This window comes from Rhamphochromis longiceps, linkage group LG23 (genome assembly GCF_057381845.1).
Source record: "Rhamphochromis longiceps isolate RC_006_pf linkage group LG23, R_longiceps_female_GT1.1, whole genome shotgun sequence".
In the NCBI taxonomy this organism is placed as follows: Eukaryota; Metazoa; Chordata; class Actinopteri; order Cichliformes; family Cichlidae; genus Rhamphochromis; species Rhamphochromis longiceps.
In genome coordinates, this window is record NC_140578.1 from 45,001,646 (window position 1) to 45,016,111 (window position 14,466).

The 14,466-nt window shown below is 43.5% G+C and overlaps 1 protein-coding gene across 1 annotated transcript in view; it reads left to right on the forward strand.

The window, feature by feature from the left end:
• Positions 1–14,466, forward strand: part of LOC146642816 (ribonuclease inhibitor-like) — a 191,849-nt gene that overhangs the window by 37,346 nt on the left and 140,037 nt on the right. The window contains exon 6 of the mRNA XM_085399324.1: positions 4,423–4,599. Within this exon, the coding sequence (XP_085255450.1) occupies positions 4,423–4,599 (177 nt within the window). The remainder of the gene's footprint in view (positions 1–4,422; positions 4,600–14,466) is intronic.

Consider the following 14,466-nt stretch of genomic DNA (forward strand, 5'->3'; position numbering starts at 1 on the left):
CCGCTGTACAACTGAGCTCAGCTGTTTTTCAAAGGTCACATTGCCGTCAAATATAAGCCCCAAATGTAATAATGCGATTTAATAAAAGAGCTGAACCAGTCTAATAGAGCGCCCTTGATGCCACCATGCTCCAATGGTGAGGTCAAGATGCTGTGGTCAAGGCAGCGGTCAGATCCAAAAGCACAGCGGAGTCTCCTGATCAGTGGCTGATAAAAGATCATTAAGAACTTTCCAAAGTGCAGTTTCAGTGCTGTGAAGAGCTTTAAAACCAGACTGAAACCTTTATAACAGATTGCAGCTGAACAAATATAATCTTTTACAAAATCTTCGACAGGAAAGGAAGCTTTGAAATAGGCCTGAAGTTTGAGCGGACAGAGGATCCAGATCAGGTTTTTAGTACAGGCTGTACAACAGCATGTTTAAAACAGGCTGTACAACACCTGAACTAAGACTGCTGTTAAAAATCGCTAAGATGTCGGAACCGACAACCTTTAAAATCTTTTTAAACACGTGTTGGAACAACATCATTTGGACAAGATGATGTCTTTATAGCATCACATCGTTCCTCCACCTGATCAAACCACACAGGCTCAAACTGATCAAAAACAGCTGAGCAGGTGAATATTTTAGCCCCGGTGCGATCTCGGGCGAGAGTATCGATGATGGCCAAAGGGCAGCGTCCAGCTCTACGGCCGCTGAAGAGCAGACTCAACAGACGCGCGTGATGTGGATCCTACTGCTCTAAAATTGGAGCTTCTTCAATCCATTAAAGAGGACATTAGTACGCTGTTAAAAGAAGAACTCAGAAATGCATTGAAAGAAGATTTTGACAATATAAGGGCTGACGTGCAAGACTGAGAAATGAGATCGCAAACAGCATGGCGGCGACGTGCGGCGAAGTTGATGGAGTAAAGGTTACAGTGAAAGAAGCTGAGGATGGGCTGTCAATGTGGAGCGATGAGGTGACCACCCTGCAGTCTACAGTAGAGAGTATGAAGGAGGAGCTGTCTGACCTGAAGGATAAATGTGATGAAGGCAGGAAGCGGAGAGCTAACATCCACATCATAGGGATCCCAGAGGGCCTGGACTCGAGCTCCTCCACGGCCGTATCCGTGCTACTACGTGAAGTGCTGGGTATGGATAAAGACGTTATTGTCGACCGCTCACACAGGAGCCCTATCCTGAGAAAGCCAGCTGGTAACCCGCACGCCGTCATAGCCGAGCGTCACTACTACCAGGATTGTGTGGCTACGCCGTGCCAGGGCCCAAGCCCCGCTTGAGTTTAACGGACAACCTATTGCAATATTACGACTGGGCGATATGACCCAAAGTTCATATCTCGATATTCTTTAGCTGGATGGCGATATACGATATATATCTCGATATTTTTAAAGCCAGAAAGTACGAACAAAAAGAGAGTTCTTAGTCAAAGCTGTGTCCCAAATCTCACACAGGCACATTTATTAACATACAGCGTAGATGTACATGAAACAATTACTCAGGAATAAATGATCAGCATTTATTAAATAATAATGCTCCATAAATAAAAGAAAACAATGTTGTTTTTGTGCATAACAAAAAGCTCACAATCGTGCAGTCAAAATGTAAACCAACAGACGCTGAGCATAATAACAAGCAGCTGCTCTGTTCCCAGGTTCTACTGCGTGACTGACAGCCCATCCATTTTCATCCGCTTTATCCGAGGCCGGGTCGCGGGGGCAGCAGCCTAAGCAAAGAGGCCCAGACCTCCCTCTCCCCAGCCACCTCCTCCAGCTTATCCGGGGGAATACCAAGGCGTTCCCAGGCCAGCCGAGAGATATAATCTCTCCAGCGTGTCCTGGGTCTGCCCCGGGGCCTCCTCCCGGTGGGACATGCCTCGAACACCTCACCCAGGAGGCGCCCAGGGGGCATCCTTGTCAGATGCCCGAACCACCTCAGCTGACTCCTTTCGATGTGGAGCAGCAGCGGCTCTACTCTGAGCCCCTCCCGGATGGCCGAACTTCTCACCCTATCTCTAAGGGAGAGGCCAGCCACCCTTCGGAGGAAGCTCATTTCTGCCGCTTGTATCCGCGATCTCGTTCTTTCGGTCACTACCCACAGCTCGTGGCCATAGGTGAGGGTAGGGACGTAGATCGACCGGTAAATTGAGAGCTTCGCTTTTACACTCAGCTCCCTCTTCACCACGACGGACCGGTGCAGCGTCCGCATTACTGCAGCTGCAGCCCCAATCCGTCTGTCGATCTCCGGCTCCCTTCTCCCATCACTCGCGAACAAGACCCCGAGATACTTGAACTCCTCCACTTGGGGCAGGAACTCATCCCCGACCCGGAGTGGGCACTCCACCCTTTTCCGGCTGAGAACCATGGCCTCAGATTTGGAGGTGCTGATCCTCATTCCCGCTGCTTCACACTCGGCTGCGAACCGCTCCAGTGCGAGCTGGATGCCCTCACCCGATGAAGCCAACAGAACCACATCATCCGCAAAAATCAGAGATGAGATTCTGAGGCCACCAAAGCGAAAGCCCTCCGCCCCTTGGCTGCGCCTAGAAATCCTGTCCATAAAAATTATGAACAGAACCGGAGACAAAGGGCAGCCCTGGCGGAGCCCATCACCCACCGGGAACGAGTCCGACTTATTGCCGGCAATGCGAACCAAGCTCTTGCAACGGTTGTATAGTGATCGAATGGGATCGAGTGACTGACAGCCTGGAGTTTGAAATCCTCTTTGTAACCGTGTCTCTTACAGGTGCCATTTATGGTCCTTATACACACTCAATACAGTAATATTACGTTGAAGCAGAGTACGTATCACTCCGCGAGGCTCCTCGTAGCTGTAATGCTCCAACAATCCATCAAGCGGTGCGGCCTCGTAGCTGAGCAAAGTCGTACCAAAACATCTTTTGAAAGGTTTCTGAGCGCCGTGTAGCACATAAAATCGGTTCGAGGTCAGTAAGCACAACCAGAATTCATCCATAAGGCGCACTGTCGATTTATGAGAAAATTACAGGATTTTAAGTGCAGAAAATATAGTTTATGGTTTTCATTTGATCTTAGCAAATATCTACGCCTCTAATTGGGACGATCACAGATTTTTCACTAATGTCTTTGCGCGGCTCCCCAATATGTCATCACACAATATCATCTTTGAGGGAGACCTAAACTGCTCATTATCTGCTATGGACCACAGTTCACACAAAAGTACACTTAGTCCAAACTCAGCATGCGTCATTCAGAGCTTTCTTGATAATTATGGGCTGGCTGATGTATGGAGATTTCATAATCCTGCTTCACGTCAATACTCTTTTTTTCTAATGTCCATAAAACATATATTTGTATAGAAAAACGTCTCCCTTTAGTTACAGAATGTGATTATAAGACTCTGGTGATTTCTCCTCTTGTTTTTTCAATGTGTATTCCTGATGCCTGCTCCAACTATCAGCCATGGAGATTCAACTCAGTGTTGTTAGCAGATGAAGAGTTTGTCAGTTACAAAAGGTCTCAAAGACATTTTTTTCTATCAATCAGACCCCAGAGATGTCATCATCAGTCATTTGGGAATCTCTAAAAGCATCTGAGAGGCCAAATAATTTCATTTTGTGCCAAACAAAGTGCAACACTGAAAGAACATCATCCATAAATATTGAGTAAGAACTGGACTCTCATACAGCGAGACTCAAATGCCTTTAAACATCAGCTTATCCTGCTGATCCAAGTCCAACACTGAGTTTGTAAAAACATGTTTGTCAATCATTTTGTTTGGTTTCTGAGGAAAATGATTCAATAACTTGCTGCTAATACACAACATTTCATCATATTTCCTCATAACCCTCTTTTGTCTGACCATTTGATCCCATTTGAATTTGCAATAAAGGATCCACAGAGTTTGGTGACAATAATGACAGTAGATGTTTGTGTGAAAGTGCTGGAAGCAAATGAGTGTGTGATGTTCTTTCAGTGTTGCACTTTGTAGACGCTCCCTGAGCACTGGTCTCACAGCCAGCTGCACATAGAGACCAGTGTTGTTAGTCCAGGTCAGAAGATGACTTGTTGGAATGAAAATGAGCTTGTAGTTTGTCTGCTTTAATAATGTGACTGGAAAAAGGTGTTGGACTTCAAATATGTCCATTTCTGTCACACTTCACCTTTAAAAGTGAAGCCATGTGGTTCCTGGAAGGAAAAACACGACTTTTTCAAGTCTTTGTCCTGTTTTTATGAGAAATGTACGACTTTAATGTGAAACATTCAGAGTTTTTTCTCTTGTTGTGTTTGTTTGAAGCTGCTTCCTGTTGGCTTCAGCTGTTTGGAGTTTCCATTTTCTAAACTTCTACATTCTGAACCTTCTTCAGCTCTGAACAGATGATGAAACACTGAATGATTTCAAGCTCTTTGTCTAATAAACTTACATCTTTCATTCTTTATACAGTTTGTGGGACTGTGGTTTGTCAGAGATCAGCTGTGATTATCTGGCAGCAGCACTGAAGTCCAACCCCTCCCATCTGAGAGAGCTGGAGCTAGGCTTGAACAGCAACCTGCAGGATCCAGGAGTGAAGCATCTGTGTGGTTTCCTGGAGAGTCCAGGATGTAAACTTGAAACTCTGGGGTCAGTCAGCATGTTTTAGTTGTGCTGAGATGAATATGATGTGAAAGTTGTGCTGACACTAAACTGCAGACATCAGGCTGATATTATACTGATCCACACTGAGGATCTTCATGGTAAAGTCTGTTTTCTTCTTCTCTGGTTTAGTCCATTGACTGCAGCAGAACAATGTTCACATTTCAAACCTTCAAAGAAGAAGAAAAATCCTCCACTGGAAAATTCACTGTGAAACTCTCAAACTCTTCATTGCACCTTAAAGTCTGTCTGACACTGAAATCCAAAGCAAAATGTGCGTTTGCTTTACAGACAGCAGTCCAACACAAACATACACACATCATCCAAAACACAGTCCAACATCCAAATCTCCTCCACTGCCAGCATGAATGATGGGAAAGAGAAGGAGGAACACTCTGACATTCAGGGTTAGAATGAGTTTCATCAAGCAGACTGTGAAGATCAAAGCTGCATTAGAAAGCTTACATGAATGAATGAGTGGACAGAAGTGGACAGAGATCATCTGAAGCACTTCAAAGGCTTTAAATCAGCACATTTCTCTTTATTCTTTATCAACTCTGTTAGTTTCTCTCAGTTTTCTGTGGAATGAAGCTAACAGCAGGCTAATAAGATGCTGACCAATAGGTTTCTATTAAAGGTTGTAATTTGTATATGAAAAAGTGCTTTGGCTCAGCAGGGATCAGCTTACAGGTAGAATACAGCTGCTGGATGGGATTAGCATGTCATAGCTATCTACCAAACTGCTAACTGGGGGATTTCAGGCCATCTATGGATCATTTTTGCTAACTGTTTATTCAGCTTAGGCTCACAGGGCTGCAGCCTGTGCCCTAGCTGTCATAGGGCAAGAGGCGTGGTCCACCTGCACAGGTGAGCAGTCCATCACAGGGCCAACAGAGAGCGACAGAGAAGCACTCCCTCACATCCACACCTACAGCCAATCTAGAAGCACCAATGAACCTAAGCAGCATTTCATTGGACTGTGGGAGAACATCCAACCTCCACAGAAAGGCCCAGCTGACCAACAAGCTTCAACCTACAACCTTCTTGCTCTAAGGCACTAGTGCTAACCACTTTTGCCCATTTCAGCCCAAATCCTGCATCTTCCTGTTTCTGACTCCAGGCCAGCTCCACTAACACTTTCTCATCAGACACTGCCACCTAGTGGAGGAAGTCTTAGTTCCATTTGAAGCTTCAGATTACAGTTAGTTCCTTTACAAAGAGGTGGAGGTGGTGGGGCCACAGCACCATCATCACTGAGTGCCATAGGACACTTAACCTTTGTTTCCATATGCTGGGAACTTCCTGTTGTTCCAAGGAGGACTGGAAAATGTGTGAAAATCTCCCAGTCAGTTCCTCACAGCACACTTCAATCATTTCCCTCCCACAGCATCAGGACCAGGGCTTTTTCTCTCTTTGGTCCCACTAAGAGATTTCCACACAAACACCTCATCAGTGGGACTCTCAGAGCTACCAGCCCTTTGCTACAATCACAAAGCTCTTCATTGAAATCAATGATATCAAAGCTGGAATCAAATGAGTCCAAGTCTTCTGCTGATTCAGCATCACATTCATCTTTGCTCCTTGTTCTGCATCCCCACCATGGACTTCATTCCTTTCCAAGCCAGCCTTGAGTGTCCTTTATTCAGCTCATCCTCTGCTTTACTTTTACACCTGATTTTAGCTGCTTTATCTCTCTTTCAACAGGTTTCTGTGCCTCAATCTTTTTCTTCTCTCCCTCATAACAAGACAGCTTCTTCTGCCTGAGAACATGTTGGAGTGATTTACTAATCCAGGGCTGCTTATTGGGGAAAATACTTCCTGTTTCCAAAGTAATCCCCATTTTTCCCAGAAAGAAATGTCAGTAGAAATCGATGATCTAAGTGAGAACATGAGCCTTTAAAAAGTCCCAGTGGGTGCAGTCAAAGCAGTCCCTCAGTCCCAGTATAGAGTCTTTGGTCCAGACTGGAACAACTGTGTGCCCAGTTTGAGCTCTCTTCAGTGCTGTGACCTGACAGACCCAGAGGGGCCATCACATCACATTTAGAAGCTCCCCTGATGGAGCCACAACACATGTCCAATACTTAGTCTGTCTTGTTGGACCAACTGGAAGAAATGATTCAAGGACTTAGTCACAGAACAGAGATTCAAATCTCCAAAATCCAACTGGCTGCATCAGGACATATAGTCTGAAACTCTGCACAGTTTCCTGTTTGAAGCTGCTTCCTGTTGGCTTCAGCTGTTTGGAGTTTCCATTTTCTAAACTTCTACATTCTGAACCTTCTTCAGCTCTGAACAGATGATGAAACACTGAATGATTTCAAGCTCTTTGTCTAATAAACTTACATCTTTCATTCTTTATACAGATTGATGTGCTGTGGTTTATCAAAGATCAGTTGTGATTATCTGGCAGCAGCACTTAAGTCCAACCCCTCCCATCTGAGAGTGCTGGACCTGAGCTGGAACAACCTGAAGGATCCAGATGTGAAGCAGCTGTCTGATCTTCAGCAGAGTCCAGACTACAGACTGGAGACTCTGGTGTAAGTAGAGTGATGGAGTGAGTGGGTGGTGCTGTCAGCAGTATTGTACTAAACACAGTCAGTATGAAACAAAGATCCAGTGTTTCCTGTAAAGCTGCAGCTTCTCAGTGAAGCTGTGAGAGGAGAACGGTGACAGGCTTCAGGATTGGACACAAGCACTTCCTGTTTCTCACCTTTATGGTCACCGTAGTAACGGCTGACACGCTCTGATCAAACACTGTCAACAGCCAATCAGCTCTCTGAACAAAGCAGCATGCAGACCAATGACTGCATTGATTTCCAAGTTTAAAGCAGTGAAGAACACAGTCTGTAGGTGAGGAAGAATTTAGTGAGAGCAGATGTTTGGATGGAATTCCTCCAGTTAACAGCTGGAACCGTCCATCTGGATTGTTGGGCTTGTTGTTGGGGTTCCTACAGAGCTCAGAGTGGACACACCAAGGTTCTTCTAATGAATGAAAGTCCAAACTCAAACTAGGAGGGAAAAACATTTTCAGCAACTTCAATAAAAATCCAAAGATTAGAAAAAGTGAAGCAACAATGAGTCCTAGTACAGTCCCAGCACTGACGTCCCTGCTGCTCTTTATACTGGATGTGCTGCATCACTGACTGACAGCTGATGAAGAGTCTCTGGAAACACTCGTTTATCTCCTCTGCTCTTCCTCCTTCTCTCTGCAGGAGGTGGTGATGATGGTAAACAGGACGGTGTGTGTGCTGAGAGAGGAGCAGCTGTGTCCTGATGATCCAGAGAGGTTGAAGCAGCAGCAGCTTGTGTGTAGAGACGCTCTGACTGGGCCATGTTACTGGGAGGTGGAGAGGAGAGCTTCATCCAGCAGTGACTGACAGAGGAATGAAGTGCAGATGACTGTCAGTGCTGCAGAGTGAACTGCTCTGAGAACAGCTCCACTGTCAGACACAATGTAGAGTCCAGCATCAGCCCTGTGTGTCCCTCTGGATCTGACAGAGGATCATCAGTGTATCTGGACTGCTCTGCTGCTGCTCTGTCCTTCTACAGTCTCTGCACAGTCTCTGTCTCACTCTGGAAAGATTTTACAACTTGTTGTAATTACAGAACGTTAATATAATATTCAAACATGTGATCTTCTCTTTATTTCTGAATCTTTACCAAATAAAGAAAAACCAAACTAACAAACAGAAGCTGTCGTGTCCTTTTTCACCACATCTGTGAATCTTTTCTGTGTTTTTCCTCTTTTCCTCCTTCCTGCAGCTCCATCTTCATCATTCTGTGTCCAGTATATGTGAACACGTCCAAAGCATCTGAGCCTCATGTTACCCGTTTGTGTGAGTTACGCCTGTCGTTGTGTTGTGGTGTATAAATAAGGGGCAGGAGACAGCGCTGGATCTCTGAGTTCTTTACTCTCAATTTCTGCAACATCTGCAATATATAGAAATGCAAACCTGTGAGCTGTGTGTGTTGTGCGTCTGCTCGGCCACCTCTCCTCCGGCCGTGCTGGAAGCAGCTGTGCGTTTGACAGTTTTATCGACTCGACAATAATCGAACAAATTAAATGTTCAAAAATATCAACTTAAGCACTTCAAAGTCAACAAAAAGCTTAAAACAATGAAATAATATTTCACTGACAAAACAACAGCTCATAAGAACGATACACAAAATAATACAGAAACAAACAAATAAAAGTTATTAACCAGGATCCATGTTTTTGTCACAAACACTGAATCAGCTGATTCACTCTTTATGTTTCTGAGTTTGTTTTGTGATTATAGTTCTGGTTTCTGTTTCTGTGTCTTCACTGTGTCCCACGTCTCCTTACTTTGGACTCTGTGTTATATTTCCTGTTTTACTTTGACAGTCCTGTGTTACTGTTTCCTGTCTCGTGTGTGTAATTGGTCCCAGCTGTGTTTCCCTCCTGTCTCCCGTTCCCTGATTACTAAACTGCGTCCACGCCGCCGGCGCTCCTCTCCACAGCTGGATTCCAGGATTTCAGAGCATCCAGCTGTGGTGAGTGATGGAGACACTTTCTCTGCTCCCTCAGTAATCAGGACAGTTTATTGAACATCAGAGGACATAAAGGACTGTTTTTCACCTGCCCGTTCTGAACCTGGACATTAAAGACTGCTGGCTTCAAGGACATTAATCCCAGTGTCAGCCAGCCAATAACAGCCTGTGTTTTTCAGCTCTTTAGGAGTCAGAAATGAGAAAGACACAGACTGCTAACCTCTCCCTGCAGGAAATAAGCTCCGCCTCTTCCTTTCCTGTATATGAGTGATTCTGACATGAGACACAATGAGTTTCCTGTTTATTGTGACTTAAAGCGAGCAGCAAAGACACTAAACTGTGTGTTTCCAGCTGAAGCTGCTTTTTGTGTTGCTCCCACAATCCTGTCTAAAACAGTCAGTGAGGAAAACTCAATGTGACTTCAGAGTGTCAGAGGTAAGCGACTCATGTTGTAACTGACGTCAGACGCCGGAGATTTTGGCAGAAAATTAAAGCGAATGGTAGTTTAGAATTGAACAAATTCCTTTAAGCTTCAGTATTACCAAATACACTTATCAATAGTCTTCTAACTAACAATATTTGTCTAAATCATCTCCAACACCCTGGAGAACAACGGGGAGAGTTTAGAGGCTCTCCAAGATTACATTGATCAGTGCTTCCAGGATCTTGTGATGAAGAAGGCTCAGAGTGCAAAACCTTCATCAAAACCCACCTGAAGCTGCCGGAGGACACGGTGAAGAACATCGCCTTTGATAGAGTGCATCGCATCGGCCCCATGCGGGCTGCGACCGGGAGACCACGTCCTACTGTGGCCAAGTTCGGCCACTTCAAACAAAAGGAACAGGTGAAAAGTCTCCGTGTCCATCGGTGTTTCTCCACGTCTCTCTTCCTTCTTCGTGTCATCTCTGTGTTTCCCTGCTGCCCTCATGTTTTCTGCTTTGTCTGTTAGTTTGTCCCAGTTTAGGTTGATGTTCACTTCTTCCCTCACCTTTGTTATTTTCACTGTAAATAAATCTCCACTCGCATCTCCACCGCCGTCTGCATCTTGGTCCTCATTCACTCCACCACACGACTGCTGCCCCAGCCGTGACAACTTTTGATGTTTCCTCTACATTTACTTTTAAAAATTATTTACTTTGCCTTCTTTGGTATCATTTGGTATCAGATGGCCGACTTCTAAATGGCCACCATGGTCACCACCGAACTTGAGGAGTTTGCCCCCTCACCTATACTAATGTGCCACAAACAGGACTTTAACATCACCAACCATTCCTATGTTATTACGGTGTATCCATATAACTGGCCCACCCTGTACAGTTATGCTTTCATGTTGACATACTGTATTAACACAATTCAGGGAGGATTCTAGGATCAGAGCTTCGGGGGGCTGAGCACCCAGAGAGCTACCCAGCCAGCCAAGATACACGTTACTCGTCACAATGAGACTTCTTCCCCGTCTCTGTCCCTGCATCCTCCCTGTCCTCATCGTCTGTTGTCTTCGCCTCCTTTATCAGTCATCATAATTTTACCATCTCTGTGCAAGTCTGCAAATTTCTTTATTAAATCAAAAGATTCTTAAATCCATCAAGTCTCTCTGTGCCTGGGTCCTCGTCACAAAACATGCCATCACTGTTTTGTACTTTTTAACAATTTAATCCCACATTTGTGAAAGAAAAGCAAAACACTTTTTTGAAAAGTCTGTAACAAAACCATCAATTCTGATCAAGGTTATTTAAATGCTGCCAAAGAAGAATGGATTGGAATAAAAAAAATACATATCCTAACCTTAATTACTGGAGGAGAATAATGAATGATGCTCATAGTGAGTAAGAAGTAAACTGAGTGCATATTTTGGACAGAGATTCACTTTTAATGAGTTTGTATAATATAATACAGATGCATAAAAACACTCCTGAAACAGAATAAATTATTACAAATTAGTTATTACAAAATATTAAAAAATATTATGGATACTTTTGTTGTTAAAATGTTACCTCTCAACCAAGTTCTGCCTTTTATATTTTTAGTAGTGTGTCACACAAACAGGAAATATTGTTAAAAAAAAGTAAGTAAGTGCTGAAGCACCCCCAAAAATGAACCAAAGCACCCCAAAAATGAACCAAAGCACCCCAAAAATGAACCAAAGCACCCCAAAAATGGGCTAAAATCGCCCCTGTTAACAAATAATAGCCCAACAGTCGCTTTTATGCTTACTGTAGCTGTTAGCTAAAAACACTAATTTAGCTTAGTTTGCCCTGAATTCAGCTTTGACAGACATGATCGACTGTTTCCAGTAGAATTCCTCGTTGTCATCTTGTTCCCTCTCAGAGCCCCGTATGCTTGCAGAGACCCCTACAGTAGGGAAATGTGCCAAAGAACGTCCAAAACATTGCATTTTAGGTTTATTTATGCCTTACACACAATCCCAACTCTTTAGCTAACTTAACAACTTTGGCTAAAGTCTATAGTTAGTCTTACTCGTTTGTACAACATTTCTGGATCGCCACTGTTTGAAATGATATGACATATGACTCTCACTGAAACAGCAAACTTTGTAGAAAACAACACTTCTGATTCTCTATCTAGCTGTTTGCTCACAGCTGTAGATTACATTATAAGTGGTTGTTCACTCTTGTCAATAATTACATTTCTAAATTCTATTTGTGCAGTTACATGTAAACAAAGTCCAATATTGTATCTAAATGATTGTGTTATCGTGGGACAGTTTCCAAATTTGTTGTATTATTGTACTAGGTATGACTGTGCAAGAGTTATCTTATCTTCCTTGCTTGCACCACACTCTTTGCAGAAATGGTGCACAGCAGCACTGCATCATGTTATTGTGTTGTATAATATACCAGAACTAATACAAAGCAACATCCATGTACACTATAGGTCCATGCCAATGTGCCCAAATGGGACCTCCATAAATGGTAAGGGGCGCAAAGGCACTTTAAGACCAGTGGGCACACCGTCGGTGCACATCCGCTCGGATGCTTTTTTCTATTCATTTATTTCCCTGTTTATTTATCGATGCACAAAAGCAATTATCTCAGAGACACCATCCTCTTAACAGAGACTCAAATCAGGAACCTGCAGATTATTAGTCAGCAGCTTTAACTTCCTGTCTTTGTCTCACTAAACCTTCCACGTGGAAACTTGAGCTGCCCACTCAAGCACAGTAGGCTTTAACTGGCTCTGCTCAAGTCACTTCAGTATCTGAGAAACTGTCTCGATGCATGCCAAAGAACACTTTGACAATACGCTTGTGTTGAGTCAAATCCACCACAAGCATATTCTATGGCAGTTTAATTCCACTCCACATAAAAATAGTCACGTATTATTTCCCCCCACCACACTTCCTGCCAGTAGCTGGTGCCCCCACCCACAGTGCATTAGTGGTTCTCTGTGTTTAGTGGCTCACTCTGGGCGGCTGCTCGGTGGGGCCCGGCCCCCTGGCTCTGTTGGGCCTGTGCTGCGGGTGGGGTGCCCTCAGGTCTCGGCCCTCTGGGCCCATTTACTGCTCAGTAACATTTAATATCTATTATTTACTACTACTTACTAGCCTACTTACTGCATATTATTGGTTGTTGCTGTGGGTTCCCCACTGTGTTGGTTTTTCCTTGTGTTTTTCAGCAGATGATGAAATAGATTTTCAGTATTTTTTCTCTCTTCCTCTCCATCTATTTCTCTTCTTCTCTATTTTTCCCTCTTCTTCTGTTAACTTTCTCCCCAGCTTATCTTTTTTCTTCTTTCCTGACCCCCGTTCTGATTCTAATGACTCAAAATAAAGTAAAATCATCATCAAATATGACTATCAAGTGGACCAGTATAGCAAAAACCATAATGGTGGCAGAGGCCACAGAGCCAAGTGGCAGGATTTTCAACGTTCAAACCAGATAAAAAACAGAAATTAAATGGTGTTAAAAGCCATGAATTAAGGCAATTCATTCACAACATCATTACAAGTTTTACTGGACGTTAATATTTTTCTCTTTTTTCAGTGCAAAACAAACTAACAGTACACATGATGCTGGCAAGTTAAAATGTCAGTGTCTTTTATAGATAGCATGTCTAGCATCATAGTTTTATAGATCACGTAGTCAGGGTAAAAACTCCATCTCTGATTATTATTGTACATGACTGTGACATGCAGTGGCCTCAGCATCATGATGAAGGCGACCGGAGGAGATAGTTTGGTAGACATCGATGTTTTGCCGATGAAGGCTCATGTAGCGGTCCTCTTTGTCCTAAACAACAATTTACACTGTCATTTACATTTAATTAAAGTGCAGCTTAAAACACAGACATAATGCACTGCAGCCTCGGCACAATTAAGTGTAAAACAGAACTATGGAAAACTCACAAACATCTGGCGAGTTTCAGATCCTGTTAAGTTAGTTAGACCTGATCTGTTTTCTCTGTTAGGATAAAAACATCAGAGGTCATGGGGTGAAAAATACCTCAAAAACAAGACTAGCTATGTCTACAACTAATGTGTGGTGTTTGAAAAGAACCTATGAGATACTTTGAACACCACAGTGGCTGCTGTATGCAGTAATGTGCTCAAGTGATTTCAAAGGGTCATTTCATGAGTTTAAGTGCGTCAGTAAAAGTTTTCACCTGCGAGGATTTCTCCTCAGGCTGTAACCACAGGTTATCACAGCCACACTGATGAGTGAAGCAGCAGCAGAAATGATGGGAACTGTAGCCATGAACTTCATGCTAGAAGAATCTCCATCGTCTGTTGAATGTTGCCACACACACACAAAAAAACTTCATTTTGAAAACAGGAAAAGTCACGAAATTTGCATTAGCCTGTTATATTAAAGTGGAAAACATGTTTATCTTTTCATTACATTAGAGTTACAAATGCATCATTCAAACACTTCACTGATGAAATAACACCAAAGTTGTGATTGGAGCAGTTTTATAATGAAATTTTAAACAAATTAGCCAGAAGAAGAGCTTAAAAACATTCCAGATGTTCATCTCCTGACTGAAACCTTTCATTAATCCGCTGCAGGCGGGAATGACGACCTCAAACCATGTATGACAGAAAAGAAAGTGTTAACGCAGTTCCAAACATCCACCTTGAATCTGCGGTGTGGGTATAAATAGAAAATGTTTTTACCTCTCACAGTCACACTGAGATGGAGAACATACAATCCACCACGAAATCCACACTCACAGGTGTAGTTCCCACTGTCTTCAGATGTTAAGTTGAGCAGGTGGAGAAACACAGTCTCATTTTCTTTGATCAGTGTGAACCTGCAGTCACAGCCATGAATAAAGCCTCGGTCGTAACGATAGAGCAGACGACGCTGTTCTCCTCGGCTCCTC